General features: G+C 37.3%; 1 protein-coding gene across 4 annotated transcripts in view; it reads right to left on the minus strand.

Annotated features, from left to right (window-relative positions):
* Positions 1–21340, minus strand: part of Vps11 (vacuolar protein sorting 11) — a 439706-nt gene that overhangs the window by 47761 nt on the left and 370605 nt on the right. For all 4 annotated transcript variants that reach the window (XR_011044479.1, XM_068373757.1, XM_068373758.1 and 1 more), the window contains exons 14-17: positions 14097–14241; positions 12947–13128; positions 7067–7268; positions 6698–6793 (exon numbers count right to left, since the gene is read on the minus strand). Coding sequence is in view for 3 of the 4 variants with exons in the window: in XM_068373757.1 (XP_068229858.1) it covers positions 6698–6793; positions 7067–7268; positions 12947–13128; positions 14097–14241 (625 nt within the window). In the remaining variant the exon portion in view is untranslated. The remainder of the gene's footprint in view (positions 1–6697; positions 6794–7066; positions 7269–12946; positions 13129–14096; positions 14242–21340) is intronic.

The raw sequence follows: 21340 nt of genomic DNA on the forward strand, positions 1-21340 counted from the left end.
ATCTGACAGACCACTCATAGTTCTCATGCAGGCCAGGAACTGCCCAAAGGCATGCTCAGACTCCATCTGCTCAGCCTCTGTTAGCTTAAGGCTAGCACCTCTGGGCAATAGATCATCCTTGAAATCTACTTGAAGGTCGGCATCGAGAGCTACCTCAGAAACATAGCCAAGGCTAGTTTCTGGGTTCACCCTGAAGGGATCCCCCGACTGCAACACCCGAAGGAACACAGTATGGCACTGGCCTCATTCCTATATTTGAACATGAGGAACAAAGGAGTAGAAGTAGTGTGTTGCACAGACTGTACCACTCTCGGCAGGGACCTTGTCCTCGTAAGGGAAAGGTCGTAGCCAGCGTGCTCATCAGGAACTGCAACAGGCACAGGACTGTTACAGGGCAGGTACAACAGATTCCACTGGAATGAACGGCTCTGCTTTTCTACATCAGCTGACTTAGCTGAACAAAGAATTACTGCATCACTAGGTAAGGAAATAAAAATTATGAAAAAAAAACCCTCCGGAGGATCACCTAACGTGTGGACGGGACAGGTGTCCCCAAAGAGAACATAATAAAGACTGCGCGCTTCCTTTGCCAGCCGCCATCATTGTGAGAAAGAGAGCGGCGGCGTAAGAACTGTAAAGAAAAAAATAATTACAATTAATTAATCCGCTGATGAAACCAACTACTTGGGAGACCCATTCAATCCTCCGACGGAAAGTGGACAGGCTAAATAGATTATGTACTCCCTCCATTGACTAAGGATGGCCGTTGGCCCATTGCTGCATGGAGTGCGGAGTCGATAGCTGAAAAACTTAAATTACAAATAATTATTTCAACTTAATTACTGAAGAAACCATTCGGGAACGCTACGTTGTAGTGGTTTGCGGACTGTGGCCAGATGTAGCACACAGACTGCTTACTGTCCGCATGCCAACTACACACCTATTCACTCCACAAAAAAAGATAAAACAGTGGAATACCCAGAAATTTGGGCAAAAGGTAACCAGTTCGATTTTTTATACTGGGCAAGGAAACCCTGCCAGAACCTCAAACTTCCCTATTATCTTTTCTTGCCTTGAGCTTGCTGAATGGAGAGATAGTACAGTATGACCGTTGATTTAATTCTGGGAAAATCAGCAATCTATATCAAATAGTTCTATCTTTTTTAGGTAAGATCTCTTCAAGCTTAAGAAAACTTTAAGAGTATTATGAGAATAAAAAAAAACTTAAATCAACTCTAGGATGTTGGACAGGACACAGTGTGGGAGGAAATGTATTGAAGAAAAGTATTAAAAAATTTATTTTCAAAATGAAAAAAAGTAGGTTGGAAATAACCTTGAAAGTGAATTTACAGTCCTACAATAACTAGATTAAAAATTATAGGAAAAGCCAAAAAAAAAAAAAAAAAAAAAAAAAAAAAAACTGACCACATATTGGACACTCCCATAACAATATAACACACTGTACTCACAATCAGGGATAATCTAAAGATGATTATTTATATGCAAATGCAAGCTACTGGACAGTATTAAAATGAAATTACAACCATTTATCCCATAATAGATTTAACAATGCGGATGATTCTGAATGCAGCTTTAAATACTTCCGAGGAAGTGCACCTTTGCAATTTAATGAATTATTATGCACTCAAAACCCAACACAGATAACTCCCTTTCTTATTTCCCTGTCATCGTTTTCCCTTGCCTAGCACTCTGCTCAACATTTAGTAAACACCACCAGAAATTGTATAACCGTATGTGGTAATGAAATAGTCAACACTATCAGCGAGGTCACACTTAGAACTTTCAAATTCCTCTACAGTGCCCTATCATTGGCAGGATTCTCAGTCTCTTTTTCTAATTCAAGTTCTGATACTTTGCATGATAAATGAATCAAAATTAAAAGGGAATCAAAAGCAAAGGGGAGTTCTAATCCCTCTAGCTGCCCATCTTCAATAGGTTCTCCCAATTTCTTTAATGCAGATAATTTATCCCAATAAACCTTTTCTGGACAATTTTTACCATCTAATAAGAAATTTTAGCATATGATCCTTGCTGAGCGCAGGGAGCCATCACTCTGTAAAAACAAAGAAAGTGGGTCATGAAACAAATGGATACAGAGCTTATAATAAATTAAAGTACCATACAAGTGGAACCTCTACATACGATTGTCCCAACATCCTAAGTAAAATTTGACCAAATTTTTATCTCGACACCCGAAGTCTTGCTCCAACATAAGACGTAAATCATACGCGTACGCGTGGAATTTTCTCAAAAGCGTCGATCGTAGTTTCTTGTTGACGCCGCTAGACGGCAGCACATCGGAGGGACGCCAATCAAGTGTTGCCTTGATCAGTCCTCTCATCTCGTGCGCATCGTGTGGTTGTTCTCTATTCGCTCAGTTATAAACAGTGCTTTTTATCTTCCTTTTTCACGTTTTGTTTTTGTGTTTTGTAATCATGGTTCCTAAAAAGCTTACTTTCGGTTCAGGAAGTAGTAGTGGTGAGAAAAAGAAGAAGTCAATGCTTTCATTAGAACTAAAACAAGAAATAATAGAAAAGCATAAGCAAGGTGTGCGTGTTAGCGATCTGGCTAAACAATATGGCCGGAATATGTCTACGATCTCGACGATCCTAAAACAAAAGGCAGCCATTAAAGCAGTGAAACCTTCGAAGGGGATCACGATTATTTCTAAGCGTTGTAGCCCTACCCTGGAAGAGATGGAACGCCTTTTCTTAATATGGATCAGGGACAAGGAGATTGTTGGCGATACTATCACTGAAACGATCATTTGTGAGAAGGCCAGCACTATCTATTGTGACTTGAAGGCAGCGGGCTCTGGGGGTGACGTGGGGGAGAGTGCAACCGATCCTACGTCGGAGGAATTCAAGGAGTCTCGAGGTTGGTTCGAGAAATTTAGGAAACGGACCGGGATTCATTCAGTTGTTTGGCATGGAGAAGCTTCAAGTTCGGACACCAAGGCTGCTAAAGACTTTGTTAATAAGTTCGAAAGCATCGTGGAGGAGGAAGGCTACGTAGAGCAGCAGGTTTTCAACTGTGATGAAACCGGTCTGTTTTGGAAAAAGATGCCTAGTCAAACATACATTACCGCCGAAGAGAAGAAAATGCCTGGACATAAGCCAATGAAGGATGGGTTGACTCTTGCGCTTTGTGCCAACGCCAGAGGGGACTGCAAAATTGAGCCTTTATTAGTTTACCATTCCGAAAACCCTAGGGCATTTAAAGCACATAGAATTAACAAAGACCTGCTACATGTTCTATGGCATTCTAATTCTAAGGCTTGGGTCACTAGGCATATCTTTGTGGAATGGGTAAACGTAGTTTTCGGTCCTGCTGTCAAGAAGTACCTTCAGGAGAGGAATTTGCCTTTGAAGTGCTTGCTTTGTTTGGACAATGCACACTCACCCCCAGGACTTGAAGATGATATCATCGACGAATACAAATTTATCAGTGTTGTATCTTCCATCGAATACCACCCCTATCCTCCAGCCCATGGACCAGCAAGTCATCTCTAATTTTAAGAACCTGTACACCAAGCACTTATTTAAGCAGTGCTTTAATGTCACGCAAGGCACCAACTTAACTTTGCGTGAATTTTGGAGGAACCATTTTAATATCGTGCACTGCATAAAGATCATATATCAGGCTTGGAATGGAGTAACTCGTCAGACACCGAATTCAGCTTGGAAGAAGCTTTGCCCTGATGCTGTTGCTCCCAAAGATTTCGAAGGTTTTGGCCCCGAGAATGAACCTGTGCTTGCCGCCGAGGAAGACGTCGAAGAGATTGTATCCCTTGGCAAGTCCATGGGTCTGGAGGTGGATGAAGATGACATCACCTAACTCGTCGATGAGCATCATGAAGAGCTCACCACCGAGAAACTCAAGGAGCTGCAAACCATGCAGCATGAGTTCCAAGTGCAGTTGAGTGTGTCGGAGGAGACCGAGGAGGTAGGCCAAATCTTAGGTACGGCCGAAATTAAACAGATGTTAGCATATCATCAACACGTGGTTGATTTCATCGACAAGCATCACCCACAGAAACTTCAGGTTTACCGTGTAGTTGCGCAGTTCGATGATGTTTGTTTAATGCATTTTAGAAAAATTCTCAAAAGCCGTACCAAGCAACTTTTTCTCGATAGTTTCTTTAAAAAATCTACGAAATGGTCTAGTGATCATGAGAAAATAAAGAAAGAGAAGCAAAGAAAAGGAAGACTGAATCGAGTGAAAGTGATGAAAATTAAAAATACTGTAGAAAAGAAAAAAAAATGTAAAGAAAATTATAAAATTATAAAAATGAAAAAAAAATAAGCTAAGTTAAGTTAAAGTTCACGTAGTGTAAGTTAGAGTAAGTTAGAGTACGTTATCGCAGTTTCCGTCTCTACCTCCTCGCTGATCTTCCGTCTCCTACGCAGTCCCTACACCTGCGCTGGCCTGTCGCTAAGGTAAAGTGTTATTAAAAACCCCTTTTTTATTTATTATTTCTTTATTATTATTCTTTTTTTAGATATTTCTGTATTACAGTATTCAATTGTATTAATGCTATGTGTAATTATGTGTAGCAATTTATTAAGGAGTTATCATGGGTTTTTAGGCTGAGGAACGAATTAAACAAATTACAGTGTATTCCTATGGGAATATTTGCTCCAACATATGATCGTTTTAACATACGAAGCAGTTTTTGGAACGAATTAAGATCGTATGTAGAGGTATCACTTATATAAAAAAACTAATAATAGAAAATTTAAAATAAAATAATTTCAAATTTGTATTTTCCCAAGATAAACATTTTTTTCACAACGTAACTAAGTGAAAGGAAAGGTGTTACGCTGCAGAGTGTCTCCTGGGCACCAACGTAACAAGGGAGAGCGGTGTCGTCAGCGAAGAAGAGTAAGACCGAAGTCAAGCTCTGGGAAAGCCGTAAGCAGTCTTCCTCAAAGAACTCATGGGAGAGAGCGACGTAAACATCCGAATGGAGAAAGAGTATCCCCACAATGACAACACCCCTACTACAGAGGCCGAGTCACTTGGAAGGCCAGCAGCCTAGTGTTGTCCGGCGTCCTAGGGGGGAAAGTTCGTAAGAGAAAGTTCTCCTCTATTGAAAACGTGCCGCACTACACTATCACGCTAACAGCAACAATCACTAAAAAGAAAAGCTTATATATATATACAGTATATAAAAATATTACAAGAATGTTTTCATATATAGTACTGTATATAAAAAAAAAAATATAAGTTAAGAATAAGAAAAAACACATCAAATGGCCAGTAAGTTGGAGTGGAGAGGAAGACAAAGTCTCTCTCCCCAAGCCAAAAGTGGGTGCTCAGCCCATGTGCGTGAGTAAGCGGGGTAGCCGACTAACCCCCATCCCTCCTGCTAATCATCGGTTGGAATGGTTATTCCTCGCTAAAAGTCTTATGGCTCATCTTTCAGCTACGCCAAATGTAATATCTCCTATAAATAGCGAGGGTTTGTATAGAGTGACGGAACAAAGAACAATTAAAACATTTTTGGCCAGTTTTTTCTTTATTATGGTTGTTAAATCAAATAAAGCAAAGGAGAACCTACAACGTCTGTTCTCATCCGAGATAAAATGCAAAGTGGCTTGTGATGGTCACAGCGTGTGTTATTGGGGTGGTGGGTTACCTCATGCTGCCCCCCACTAACCAGTGGATGGGAGTAACACCTCGCTAAAGTTTTACAGTTACTTTCAGCTGTTGCCAAAATGTATCTCCATAGTAAAGGGCTGAAAGACTTATATTTGGTGCTGAAACAACAAAGCTTTCCATTATATTAATACAGCTCACAAAATAGCATCCAATTAAATGTTTATCAAGGTCTCAGACTAAAATTTCATCTGAAATTTTAAAGAAATGTTCCCTATTCAAAGTAAAATTGATATCATTTTCACAGGCTGATACTTGTCAGTAAAAGTGAAATGAGTGGGTGTCAGGCTTGGATCTACTGGTCTGTGCTGGTGCCTTAATAAGTTACTGTGGGCTGCATGGATGACTGGGACCTGTCCCATATATCTCGTACCCCTCATGATCCCTTTATTTCTCATACCAAATCACATTCCATAATCCCTATTCTTCCCTCGACACCTATATACTCATAGGCCTGGGGATCTGCAATACCATCAATCTGACTGAGCAATACTTCCTTTTGAAGTGTACCTGGCACATCTGATAGATTGTGTTCCGCTGTACATATATTTAGGATGTAGCTGGTTGTGAGATCAACAGTAACAGTTGTGTGACTTTATTTGAAAGAAAATTTGCTAGTGCAGCAGTTTAGGAGCTTTGGTAGTTGCTGGCTTATTACTGAGTTGCTTAATAAGCCAATAGTTTTGTCATTATTCTTAAATCTCCCAAAACACTTACATTCCTGATGAGCAATTTATGATGTTACCTTACTATTTACTGTGACCTCCACTTAGATTGGTGGTCTGTTGCAAAAAGGCAAATTCCACTAAAGTTGAGTATGCTTTAGTGTAAGGGAACCTTTTAGCTTCTCATACATACTTAACAGTTCTAAATTAGGAAGATTAGTACAAAGAAATAATGAACTGTTAAGAAAAAACAAGACCATTTTCTAAACACTTAATAGAGACATGTTGATGACCATTCCTAGTCAAAACTCTATGGAAAAATATATTACAAGTATCTTCAAAATACTTACTGTTGGTGGAATGAATGCATACACAAGAAGTGCACAGACGGAAGTTCCAATTCATTATTGCATATGTTGCATTTAGTAGCTGTAAACTGTATAGCTCTGGAAAAAAACACACCAAGATGTAAAACAAAGCAACACATTCATTGAAAATTCTATGTGATATGTCTACTTCAATGTACCAAGAGGCTAAAATTTTGGATAGTCAAAAACAAATTCTCTCTTATTTTAGAAATGTAAACAGTTAAATCAGGAAGTTACTGGTAAATCTATAAACTATGTTATCAGGAAGTTGCTAGTAAATCTATAAACTATGTTTTACTTGTAGCAGTCCTATAAATCCTTTATCTATGGATATCATGATCTATGCCTTACGTAGTTCTAATGTTGTTGATAGTGTCCTTCATTTTGGACGTCTCCTCGACATATTCTTCAGCACGTAAAGATTCCTCCGCAAGTGTTGTAGAATGACTGCTTACCACTCTTAACAGGTAATCTCGTACATGGCCAAGTGTAATGTGTGGAGAGGCAGCAAGCTGGTCAACAACTTCAAGAGGCGGAAGTAAACGATGTTCCTCTGATGACAAAAAAAAATAAATTAATCATTATAACACTTACCTTTGATTCTAGTGGTAATCAAAAGAACTCTATTTCAGGAATAAAAAAGCATTTGAAGCTTCAGTAAGTGATCTATATGACTTTGAGATCTTTACAGATATCAGTTCCAACTAAAATAAAATATTAAAAGAAATGTGCATGGTACTGAAGCAAGGACAGGAAATGCAAAACCCTCATAAATGATTGATTGACTGATTTAAAGTTTTCTGGCATCCTGACATCTAAGGTCATTGATGCCGATATCATTTATTTTATATAAAAAATAAAAGTATATTCAATTAAAACCATAAAAGTTGAATGTCATTATAGTAATTAAATAGTTTTCAGAAGATCTGCATCTGAAATAAACCTAAAAATGCCGCTTGCATAGTAGGTCACATCATGTCCAAGAATCCTGGCTAGGATGAACCTGCCATCCTCTCCTCGAGCCTCAAACAGATATCTATTTCTTAAGTTATTATAATTGGGGCATTCGGTCAACAAATGCCTCACTTTTTAAGGTATTAAACAGTTGTCGCAGTACGGTTGGTGTTGGCCTTTCATCAGAAACTCGTGTGTCAAATAACTGTGACCAATACGGAGACGACAAAGAGACGTCTCCCACTCTCAGGGCATCATGTTATACCTCCAAGGAGATGACATTTGTTACTTCTCTCATTTTATTGCCATCTAGGCTATCCCAGTGCTGTTGCCAATTATTACAAAACAATTTCTTGATGTTAGGTAGGAAATCGTTACAGGGAATGGGATACCTTCTTGGTAGCAAGTTGGAGGCAGCATTCTTCGCCAATAAATCTGCCTTCACATTCCCAGACACACTTACATGTGCTAGAACCCAACAAAATCGAACCATTATATCTCTCCGCCCAATAATAAAAAGCCATTCCGAAATCTTTAAAACTAGAGGGTTACCAGAATTTAAAACTTCTAAAGCTTGAAGGACACTCCTTGTATCACTAAAAATGGTAAAATTACCCTCCTTCTCCAATACTATTCTCTCAATAGCAGTTAGTACGCCATACAGTTCGGCAGTAAATATGGAAGCTGTTTGAGGAAGTGCACCTCTACTATTAAAACCATTACTATGTACTCCAAATCCAACAGCAGCATCAGATTTGGAGCCATCAGTATATGTAAAAGTTGATCCACTATGTTCTGCAACATGTTACATAAAAAGAGACTGGATTCTAAGTCTGTCATATACATTCTAACTCCAATAAAGTATTTACAAAAAGATACCACTGGTAATTTCCATGGAGGCATTGATACCTTAAATGGAAGCACTTTACTTCTAATTATATCAAGACTGTTTAGTAATTGTTTAACTCGAAAACCATAAGGTTGGGGAGATTTTGGGTGCAAAGTATGATGTGTGCTTTACAAGGCTTGCAGTCTGATAGGTTGAAGAATAGGAAGTCTTTGCAACCTCAATCAATACCTAGCAATAGAAGACTTTGTAGTAAAGGTCTCAAGGTAATTCTCCAGCACCAACAAGGAGACTTGTGACAGGCAAAGTTCTAAATGCTACTGTGGACAATCTAATACCAGCAAGATGTATTGAATCTAGTATCTTTAATCGGCTTGGGGTGGCTGAGGAGTATATTTCACATCCATAACTAATTTTTGAAAAAATTAAGGCCTTGTATAATTCTAAAATAGTATTGCGGTCTGGCCCCCCATCATGTACGGGACAATACTTCTAAAAGATCCAGAGCCTCAACACATTCAGCCTACAATCAAATATCAGGCCTAAAAATTTAGCTTCACTTCACACTTGGGATACATTGACCTTTGATGTATATATCTGGGTCTGGATGTACTCCCCGAATATGACAGAAATGGACAACAACAGTTTTACTTGTCGAGAACTTAAATCCATTCATATCGGCCCACTGGATAATTTTGCCAATTGAGAGTTGTAGTTTTCTCTCAACCATTGCCATTCTAGCTCCAGCAAATGATATGGTGAGATCATCCACAAATAGTATTGAGAGAACATCCCGGGGAATGACTGAGGATATCCCATTAATTGCTAGTGCAAACAGGGGTTACACTCAGCACACTACCCTGAGGAACTCCTTCTTCCTGACATTTACTTTCTGATAGAGTTTCCCCCACTCTCACTTGAAAAACTCTTAGTGAAAGAAATGCTTTAATAAAGTGGTAGCTCTCCTCTCAATCCCAATTCATGGTTTTAAATATACCATATCTCCATGTAGTATCATATGCCTTTTCAAGGTTGAAAAAGACTGTCACATGGTGCTGTTTGGAAGCAAAGGCTTCACAAATAGAGGACTCAAGTTGTATCAACACATCAGTCGAGTGCCTTTTTCTGAATCTACACTGAATAGGTGATAAAATACCCTTCTTTTTAAGGTACCACATCAGTCTAGCATTGACCATCTTCTCCATCATTTTACATAAACAAAGATGTCAATGCAATTGATCGATAGTTTGCTGCTAAAAAACTTGTCCTTGCCAGGTTTTGAAAAGGCTAAAATAATGGTTAGTTTCCAAACACTTGGATAACTATGATCATGCCCTATTGTATTAATAATGCTTAAAATAAATAACTGTATTAAAACACATGTTTAATCATTGCACAGAGAATTCCATCAGGTCCAGGGGCTGTATCTTTACAGGTAGCTAGTGCGCAATCAAATTTTTTCAGTAAAAGGAGAATCATATGAATACGAATCTTTCCTTCCAGTTGCAAAATTCAAAATTTGAAAAATAATCAGCCAGGGCATTGCTAACATTGCTAACCCACTGGGGGTGGGTTTGTGGTAAATTTGCGCAGAGCTCCGTGTTTTAGCTTTCGGTTCCTCGCTTAGAATATCATTGAAAAGATATTAGTTAATCTTATGGAGAAACCTAAGTGATAAGAAACAGTACATTATGTCTGTTCCTAACTATTTCTGCCTCATATGTAAAACCACAGTGGGAGAACGGAAAAAATGGATATAATATGAATGTAATAGACTCTACCACACGAAATGTGTGCATATAGTGATAAGCATCACTGATAATGAATGTTGTTGGTGGAGTATTATAGCCAACACTTGTTGTTGGCACGGGCCTTTCCCTTGGTTGGCCCGTAGGCTGATAATGAACCGAATAACTTATATAGGTTATGCCCACACTGTGTACGTGAAGCCAGACAAGCCAATTTAGTAATATCAAAATTAAGGAAGATGTGAACGTGAGAGATTTGGCCCTGAACGAACAAGATGTGAAAATAGATGACTTGGAAAACAAACTTGCGGATCTCAGCGCACATGCAGCAAATTCCACCCATATTAACGACCTCACTGAGAAAGTTGATATTCTTGCCATGAGTATGGAATTAATTAAAGCAACACTTCAAACATTGATAGACCCCAAACTGGAGAAACCGACATTTGCTGACAAAGTTAAGGAAAAAATCTATTGATAATTAAATCAACTACGTAATGCAACAACTTAAATTACTGAAAGAAAACGTAAACATACACAATAAACACGAGGTTGAACAAACACTTAAAGACATTCCTATACTTAACACATTGTCAACTGCGAATGAAAATGTAAACTTTGCAAACAAAATGATCAGAGGAGAGGCAGCAAACAAAATTCAGGCATTGGTGGCTGACACAAACGAGAAAAATTGGAAAACTAACCAACCAAAAATAATGATATGCAAGGTGTAAAATGATGAAGATGATGTAGTAAATGCTTTGATTCAAAGAAATCGCTGTCTGGACCAAATCCAAAATATAGAAGAGGAGATAAGTGTAGTCCTGAAGAAAAATGCCACGGGGGACCACACACTATGTGCTGAAATGTGATCCTGAAGTTCGGAGGGCTATTCATGGTAATGGGGACAAAGTTTCATTACGATGGGGTACTTATAACATACGTGATGGGTACCACGTGATCACCTGCTACCACTGTCAGAGGTATGGACATCTTGAAAAAGATTGCAAGTCTAAGAATGATGATAAAGTCTGCGGAAAATGTTCAGGAAAACATTCCACCAAGGAGTGTAATTCGCAAGTGTCAAAGTGTATAAACTCCACAAAGTTAAACAAACCAAGTGACCACATAATAAATTCTAGAAACTGCAAAGCTTATGAGTAATGAGACAACCTAACTGTTAAAGGCAAGGGCTCTGCTTGATGTACACCTCTTCCACACTGTCATACCTTTTATTGCATTTTAAGCTTTCTTCCACTGGATTTGTTAGTAATTCCTCTACAAGAATAGTAATGTGATTTAAATTACCACTCTGATGAGTGCAATTATCCCACTGTTCTTCACAGGTAAGTATGTTTCAAGTTAGAGTACTAATGAAACTTTCATTTAGTTCAGGGGGAAATCCAAAGAACTCTAGGCTAGTTGTTTACATGCTAGCACCATTCTCTAATGATAATGAGGGGCTTCAACTTGAATCTCTTAACTTATCTAACTTCCTTTGTTTAATCTCAAATAAAAAGGTCTTCACTTGTATGAGGTAATTCTGATCTTACTTGCTCGGTTGCTAAAACTAACATGACTTCCTAAGTTGGGTCTGGTGGTAATAGTGTTCCATTCATTAAGGATTCTGAATATTCATTGGGCTTTAAAAGTCGAACTCATCTCGCAAGGTCTCAAGCTCTTTAATTATGACCCTTCTGCCGTTAAACCCTTACTTTCCCACATTCCTTGACAATATTTCAAAAAATTTAGTTGTTAGTCTGTATCCTAATATCCCTCCACTCACTAAACTAAGTGCTTTTATGCAACCTCATTTTTCATTTGATGGAATTTCATATTGTACGATTCTCTAAGCTCTCTAATTTTATTGGTGATGTTTTAGCTAAAGCTGATCTGTTTCATAATTTTTCTTAAAGCAGGTATTGTATGCTTCGTTAGAAATAACTGGAAATTCACAGATAAAATTTGTTATTTCTATACACACCTGAGATTCATACAGAAGACCACCCTCCTCTTCACAGACTTACTATGTCAAGAGGATTAGGAATAGTTCGATTTTGAAACTGAAATAACAACAAAGAGGCCTTGAAGCTTTGCTTCTCACCATTAATCACTAGTGTGTCGCATTATTTTACTAGCAGCATGTCTATTGAAGGAAATGGAAATGGGTTTCCTTTCTTGATTCTAAGAGTAAATATCAATAAATTGAGCTTCCGGAGAAGAAGCAGTATGAACATCAATTGAGTATAGCAAAAAAAATGTATAATCACAATTCTATGATTTCAACTAGTTTATTAACTGCTTGTTATTAATATAGTAATAGATGAAATATCCTTAATACAAATGTAATTAAAAACTAGTGGTCTCAAAATACACAAGGGCAATGGCAGTCACGTTATAATTCCTGACAGACTTTACTTACTTACTTTACATTACTTTGGGCCATGGACATCATCTCAACCCTTATATTGTGAAAAATTAAAATTCTTTACTGTTATATTTTTGTACTATCTTGGGTTACATAAACAGCAGACCTGTTCGACAACATCTACAACCATACTATGAACATATTCAAAGGGCTGCAATCACCAGGAGCCTGAAACACAATTTCTGTTTTCTTTCTCTGGTGGGATCTGCATGTCCCATAAAAATTCACAATAAACATGGACATACATTACTAACCAATATTTTCCAGACACGTAATAAGATGTTGCGGATCTGGAGGTACAAGAGATGAAGGAGATGTCAGCAACTTCAAAGCCGAACACCACAGTGTTGATTTGTCAGTTGACTTCTTGGCACAAAGATTCAGCATGCTCTCTATATCACCTCGTTCTGCATACCAAGATATCAGCTCCTCAAACCTGTGATGACAATGGATCATTTTGTTTTAAAGAGAAAGGTTTTAATATACAAAATCAACTAAATACAATTCAAGCAAACTTGCTCGACAAAAATAATCTACCATATCTTTGAAACTTATAATAATAACAAAATGTATTCAAGATACACAAAACTTAAGTATTTCTTTAAACATATGACTAACCAATTACATCACAAGGACAAATAACTGAAGCTTTTACCCGAGGATTACCTTGCTGAACTGCCTCTTATTCTAATTCAATAAGCATATTCAGTACCTATACTCTATCTTTAAAATATATTTGTGTCAAATAAAACTGAAAAATTCCTTTCACACTCCTGTTCTGCTTTATTATAAAAATCGATGGCATAAAGGTGGTGGTGGTTACCAGAAATATACCTCAATAATTTGAAGTTTCTATCTTTTTTCATTAAACTTTTAAAAACTTTACACTTATTTAGATTATAGTCATCTACAATGCCTGGGTTATTTACAAATAAACAAAGACCCAGAAAATGAGGAAGAGTATTTTTAAAGATAAATTTCTTTCACCCCTTAAAATTCCATGCTCTATGAACCAAAAAGGAAAAATATTGTTAATATATAAATATCTACAACTCTTAACTACAACCAATAATTTATAAGTTTCTGCCAAAAATTGGCAAACCTGAGAAAATGGATCACATTTGACAGAGCTGGGTACACTTTTAACTAGTTAGCCCATTCACACCAATTAAAAGTTACTTTTTCAAATTTCTCGACACCAAAGTGAAAGATTATCTCTTTTCATGTCAAGCAAAATAGTTCAGACCTTATTTCTAAAGTATTATACTTTACTATTAATGTTGATATATCTATTAAATGCAAGACACCAGTGTATACTGTACTGTATAGCTGGTTTTGTACATATATTGAAAAAAGTAACAAATGAACCTCAAGTGAGATTCAAGACATAATTATGCTACTTACATGCCAGCCTGATCCCACAGGAAAAGTTTGCCATCATGAAACTGGTATTTATCACACAATAACAAAGCCTGATCCCGACTGTAGCCAGTATCTGAATTACGCAGCACTCCCATAACCTTTTCAGCCAGGGCTGCCTGCGCTTGCCCTGAAGACGAAGTCAGGCATTAGCAATGTAACTAGCAGCAAGTAAAAGGAACTTTCTTGATTATCATACACACGTAATATCTTACTGTAATGCACAGCGATCTTCAAGTGTAGTGTTGTACAGGATAGCAATATTCACCTTTGTTTAATAACCAAGACATATGATATAGATGCTAAGAAACAAAAAGATGCTCTTGATCAATTCCTTTTTATAAAATATGTAAAAATATCTTTTGATCAATCAGGGAACATTAACATAACCATTAGTCAATACAATTATATTGATAAATTCATTTTAATAAAATATGTATAAATGGAATTTTAGTAATTTTTCTTTATTTCTATACATTATTTGCCTGATGTTATATTACTTCTATCAAAGCTGGCTTGTATCAATACTTACCACAAAAACTAAATATTTTCCTGTTTTCTTTCCTTTCTATATGCTTCAACCCCTATTAAAGTACCTGTACTGACACAATCTAGATGAAGCTAATCCCTATCCCCTTTATACATCTAGCCAGTGGGGAGGAGGGCTGGAATGTATACATACATTAGGTAGATATAGAAATAAATTGTATTGGTAAAATTCCATTTACTTATAAGGACTTCCCCAGATGTACATACTGATGTTTCCCACACTCCAATGGAGGTGGGTCAGTGAAGGAAAAACATGCCGTTAATAGAACTAAAATAAAAAATCTTAATACCCTAGACTCACCTCTTAGTCTCATATCTTGGTAACAAAATTTCTCAAACTAAGGTTTATAATACCTGGATTCTCTAGAATATCATTCTAACATTTTTAATAACTTCATTCCTCAGAATGTGTCCCTAAAACTAGTAGAGTAATAACATGATTCTCTAGAATGTGTGCATACAGTTAACAGAGTAATAACATGATTCTCTACAATGTGTTCTTAAAGTTTGTAATAACTTCATTCCCAAGAATGTGTTCCTAAGTTGGTAATGATTCTCCAGAATGTGTCCTAAAGTTAGTAATAACTTGATTCTCCAGAATGTGTTCCTAAAGTTTGTAATAACTTCATTCCCCAGAATGTGTTCATAAAGTTAATGATAACTTGATTCTCCACAATGTGTTCATAAAATTTGTAATAACTTCATTTCCCAGAATGTGTTCCTGAAGTTTGTAATAACTTCATTCCCCAGAATGTGTTCCTAAAGTTTGTAACAACTTCATTTCCCACAATTTGTTCCTAAAGTTTTTAATAACTTGATTCTCAAGAATATGTTCATAAAGTTTGTAATATCTCCATTCCCCAGAATGTGCTCCTAAAGTTAGCAATAAAGTGATTCTCCTGGCTGTTCATGAAAATAAAACTTTATTACCAAATCACTCATTTCTATATTTTGCCCAACATCATGTTTCAAATTAAAAAAGTTTAATCCTTAAGTGAATTAAAATTTATTCAATTATCAAAACAAACCTACTTTTGTTTTATCTCCTGACCAGCAGCTATCGCAGCAGCTAAAGATATCAATCTTGATAAGCAAACCAGGTTTCTTTAAAATATGCTTAGCAAATAAAGATTTGGTACACCACTGCTAAAACCATTTCCAAGTTATATTCCTAAAAAAGTAAGAGATGACACTGCATTTATAATATCCTGAACTCTTTCAATCAAGTCGTTTACCTGACTTCGATCCTACTCCTTGTGAGCCTCAGTAACCAAACTTTCAACAAGGAAGAAGGTTGTAATTTTGGACAGAGGACGATTTGTAATCCAAATCACATAAGCAAAAATGGAGAACAGTGGAAAGGATTATATGACTAGATTTGGCCAGTCCTGAAAAAGAGCATCCCCCTTCCATTCAACAGGATCTGGAACAAGTGAAAAAATCCCTTTATCTTTTGTTTAAAGATGTTCCAAACATGTACAAGTTTGGTCATCCCCACCAATTCTAAATCTCTAGATATACTGTACAGTAGTGACGGATGCAGAGACCATTCGTTATGAAGAATCTGGTTTTTCCTGCTTAACTGATCTGCGAAGATGTTTGATTTTCCTGGGATAAACCTTAGAAAAATTGTTTTCTTAATATTTTACGAAGTCAATAACCCCAGTGCTATTAAGTATAGGGATTACGACCTTGTTCCCTGTCTCCAAATATAAGCTAATGCTATCATATTGTTTTAAAACACGCCATTATCATCGGTTCCTTAATTTGAAGGATCTTGAACATTGCTAGAAGTTCTAGGAAATTGATATCAAATGTTGATTCTAGCATTGTCCATTTTCCTGACAGATGGATAACATCTAAACTTCATCAACATCCTGGGATCCTCTTTTTCAAGGAAACTATCAAGGATAACTATGATCATCCCACCAATTCAGAAATTGAAGTAGGTTCTTCATCACTGAAATGCAGATTGAGCTTAAATAAAATATCCTGTTTTAATTCCTATTGAGATGATATTGGAAAACTATCACCTTCAGGTGTCCCGTCGGAAAAAAATTTTCTAGGGAAGTCAGGGTTCATAGAGGTTTCATCCACATCCCAGCTGACATCCTTTTGAAATTTTTCAGCAAAAGAGAAAAGACTGAATCCTCTTTAGGCCATAATAGAGAAAGGAGAGTCCTTCTGCTGTTTGTAAACCCCTTGCAATGTTTAACACCTGTCAAATCAGTAGAGATCTAGGTCAGACCAGTCCTGTAACATGGCATTGCCCCTGGTGAAGGATTTGGAATTGGTAAACAAAACCACACCATTTTTTTTTTCATAAATATTGCAAACATGTCCTAGTTTGATTATCCACACCAATTCAAAATTTCTAACCACTGAGGGATGTATTGACCATTCATTTGGAAGAATCTGATTTTCTCTGCTTAACCCCTTCACTACGATGACGCTGGCATACGTCCAAACATGCCCAATAGTACACACCATGACATCGGGATACATCATTAAAATAATTATTATTACTATCATCATTATTATTATCATTATTATTACCATTACCATTACCTCCGCCAACGAAGTTGGAAGGAGGTTATGTTTTTGCCCCTGTTTGTGTGTGTGTGTTTGTTTATGAACAGCTTTCTGGCCACAATTTTAACCGTAGAGTAACGAAACTAGCAGGGATTAATTGTTATGTAAAAAGCTGGAAATTATTAAATCTAAGGTCAAGGTCAAAGGTCAAGGTCACGGTCCAGCAAAATGTCCAATCCACGTAATCAGCCATACGTTTGGACATCGTTGCTACAGAGACTTCAAATTTGATTCATAATTTTGGGTGTATGAAAATCAAAGCCAAAAGCCAGTTAATACATGTTAAGGTCAAAGGTCACCGTCAAGGTCGAACAAAAGGTCAAGAAATAAGCTACTGTGGCGAGGGTCTGCGCTCTACTGAGTCCCCCTCTAGTTACTATCATCATTACAAGCTAAGCTACGAACTAGTATAGTACATAGTTGTATATCACACACAGTTAACACTCGGGAAATTTCACTATAAAATCTCCACTCTAATATTAACCCCTCCTCCTCCTCTCTTCAACCAACCAAGAAAGCCTTTGGGATACTAGCCTTTATTTCTGAATACAGTAGGAGGTATTATAGTTGATATTTTTGTTAACATACAATAATAACACCACTCTCTAGCCAATAGCGACATTCCCTACCTGAGGTATTACTCAAACCCCTCCTGACACCCCAAGCTTGGAGATGTAGAGATCCTCATACCTGATCATACCACCACTCAAAATACTTGTGACTCTAGTCCTTATTGATGATTCTGTAAGGTCTATTTTAGTGTATTCACATCTTACCACCACCCAAAATACTTGCGATTCTAGCCTTTACTCAGGATTATGTAAAGTCTATTATGCCAAAACTACCTTTGTCTGGGTATTCTACTGTGCTTTGATAAACCACTACAGTGTGACAAGAAGGGAGTTATTGGAAGAGATTAAGAGCCAGCAACCTTGCACTCTAATCCAGGCAGACTTGTGTGGCACTCCCGATGCAGGTTGGAACATAATGCCGAGGCCATGTGTCATAACAGGTAAGGATTGCCCCTTTTTCTTTTGATGCCTCACCCCACAATATCAACTGCAGGGAAGGAGAGAGGGGGTCTACTTCCCCTTTGATCCTTTTGGACTTGTATGTCTGTGAAATCCCTGCTAACACCGACAGGACCAGTTGCCACTGGAGAGGACTTAAGCTAGACTTTGGCTGGGGCTGAAGAACTCTGCGGTTCAGATAGCATGGCACTGACAATGTGCGTGAAAAAACTTGCTTGAGGAAGGAACATTCCACTTCCCTGAGTCTTTCTCCCTGGCTGGACAGAGTAACTTTGTCCCTTAGAGGTCTTTCCCTTTCTAAATCTACTAGTTCTCATGGAGGTTGCTGGGATAAATATTAGCGGTCTTATCTTGAAACGGGGTAAAAACCCCTCAAAAGATTGACTTAGTGTCAGACTAACATTTCCCCAGAGTTTGCTAGAATTTAACCAGTCGTCTAAGGGATGAGGAGGGACAGCCTGCATTCGCACTAACCTTGGTTGCAAATAGAGTGAACATTCTTGTGAACACTTGAAGAGCTGAGCGTAAGCTGGAGCTTCGCACTCTGTACTGGCATTTTGACACAAAGGATGACTCTAGGTATATCCTTGGAGGATAATCTTCAGTGATAACCAGTGGTCAAAGTCCCTGATGTTGACTCAACAGAAGGGGTTGACATTCCACCACTGGATTGAATGATTTGAGGTTTTCTGGCATCCTGACATCTAAGGTCATTGACGCTAATATCGTTTATTGTCCATAAAAAACAAATCAAAGAATATTCAATTAAAACCATAAAAGAAAAGATGTCATTTTAAAAGTTACATATCTTTCAGAAGACCTGCTTCTGAAATAAAGCTGAAAATATACTAGCATGGTAGGACATATCATGTCAAAGAATCTTGGCAAGGATGAACCTGCCATCCTCACCTCGAGCCTCAAACAGTTATCTATTTCTTTCACTACTGTATGTGGGGCATTCGGTCAACAAATGACCTGCTAACAATAGTACCAAAAAGTCGTCGCAATATGGCTGATGCTGCCCAGCCAGCAAAATCTTTTGTCAGCCAAGTGTGACCAATATGGAGATGACAGAGTAGTCTCCCACTTTCAGGGCATTCCATTAAACCTCCAAGGAGATATAACATTACTTGTTTCTCTTATCTTATTTTCAAGTAAACCATCTCAATGCCGTTGCCAATTATTATTAATAAAATTCTTAATTGTGAGTGAAAAATCATTACTGGGAAAGACATACCTTCTTGGTAGCAACTCAGCTGCAGCAGTCTTGGCCAGTGAATCTGCCTTCTCATTTCCAGACACACGCACGTGTGCCGGAACCCCGCAAAATCCAACTGTTATACCTTTCATACCTATAATTAAAAGCCACTCTAAACTCTTTAAAACTAAAGGAATATTAGTTTTAAAAACTATTATAGCTTGTAGGATACTTCTTGCAACACTAAAAATGGTAAAATTGCCCTAGTCTTGTAACACTATTTTCTCAATAACAGTTAGTATGCCGTATAGTTCGGCCGTATATATGGAAGCTGTTAGAGGAAGTGCACCTCTACAATTAAAGGCATTACTATATACACCAAATCCAACGCCAGCATCAGATTTGGAGCCATCAGTATATATAAAGGTTGATTCCTTATGTTCTGCAACATATTCCATAAAAAGAAACCTGGCTTCTATGTCAGTATTAGTCTTTTTAACTACAATAAAAATTTACAAAAAGACAACTCTGGTAATTTCCATGGAGGCACTGATGATACCTTAAATGGAAGCACCTTACCTCTAACTGTATCAGGACTGTCTATCAATTGTTTCACCCAAAAACCATAAGGTTGAGGGGATTTTGGGTGCATATCAAAGTATGTTGAGTGCTTTACAAAGTTTGCAGTCTGACAGGCTAAAGAATTAGAAGCCTTTGCAACCTGAATCAATACCGAATAATAGAAGACTTTCTGTAAAAGTCTAATGGTAATTCTCCAGCATCAACAAGGAAGCTTGGAAAAGGGAAATTCCAAATGCTCCTGTTGCCAATCTGATACCAGTATAGTGCATAGAATCGGAAATATTTAGTCGACTTAAGGTGGCTGAGGAATATATCTCAAATCCATAACTAATTTTTGAAAAAATTTAGGCCTTGTATAACTTTAAAATAGTTCTGCAGTCTGCCCCCCATGATGTATGGGACAAAATTTTTAAAAGCTTCAAGGTATCAAGACATTTTATTTGTAATGATTTTAACTGAGGAACCCACGTCAACCTACAATCAAATATCAAGCTTCAATTGCACATGGAATTCATTGACCTTTGATGTACATATCAGGCTCTGGATGTACTCCCGAATACAACAGAAATGGACAACAGTAGTTTTGCTTGTTGAAAACTTAAACCCATTCATATCAGCCCACTGAATAATTTTGTCAATTGCAAGTTGTATTTTTCTCTCAACCATTGCCATTCTAGCTCCAGCAAATAATATGGAGAGATCATCTATGAATAATGTTGAGAGAATATCTTGGGGAATGACAGAGGACATCCCATTAATTGCTAGTACAAATAGGGTAACACATAGCACACTACCCTGGGAACTCTTTCTTCCTGACATTTTCTCTCCGATAGAGTTTCCCCTACTCTCACTTGAAAAAAATCTCTGTGAAATAACTAATTGAATGAGCAATGGTAGCTCTCTGAGTAATCCCAAATTATAAATGGTTTCAAATATACTATATCTCCATATATCTAAATTCCCTATAACCTCCTTAGATTCAGCTACAAGCCACATTGGTGATTGCGGCTTTCTCTGGGAAGGCATAACTAGATTAGCGTCTTTTTCCAACCAGTCGGAAGGCCTATATACAGTACATCAAAATCCTTTGATACCTTATCGCAAAGAGAAGCCATGATATTCAAGTTATTAATTTTAATATTATTCATGTTACTTATTGCTTGCTCCATCATGACTACTGTAAGATATCCAATGAATCTAATTTTTCATCTTCAAGTTTAATTCTTATTTCTTTTATACATCCATAGCACTCAAATGCTTTATATAGATTATCAGAG

The sequence above is a fragment of the Palaemon carinicauda genome, chromosome 5 (assembly GCF_036898095.1).
Source record: "Palaemon carinicauda isolate YSFRI2023 chromosome 5, ASM3689809v2, whole genome shotgun sequence".
Lineage (NCBI taxonomy): Eukaryota > Metazoa > Arthropoda > Malacostraca > Decapoda > Palaemonidae > Palaemon > Palaemon carinicauda.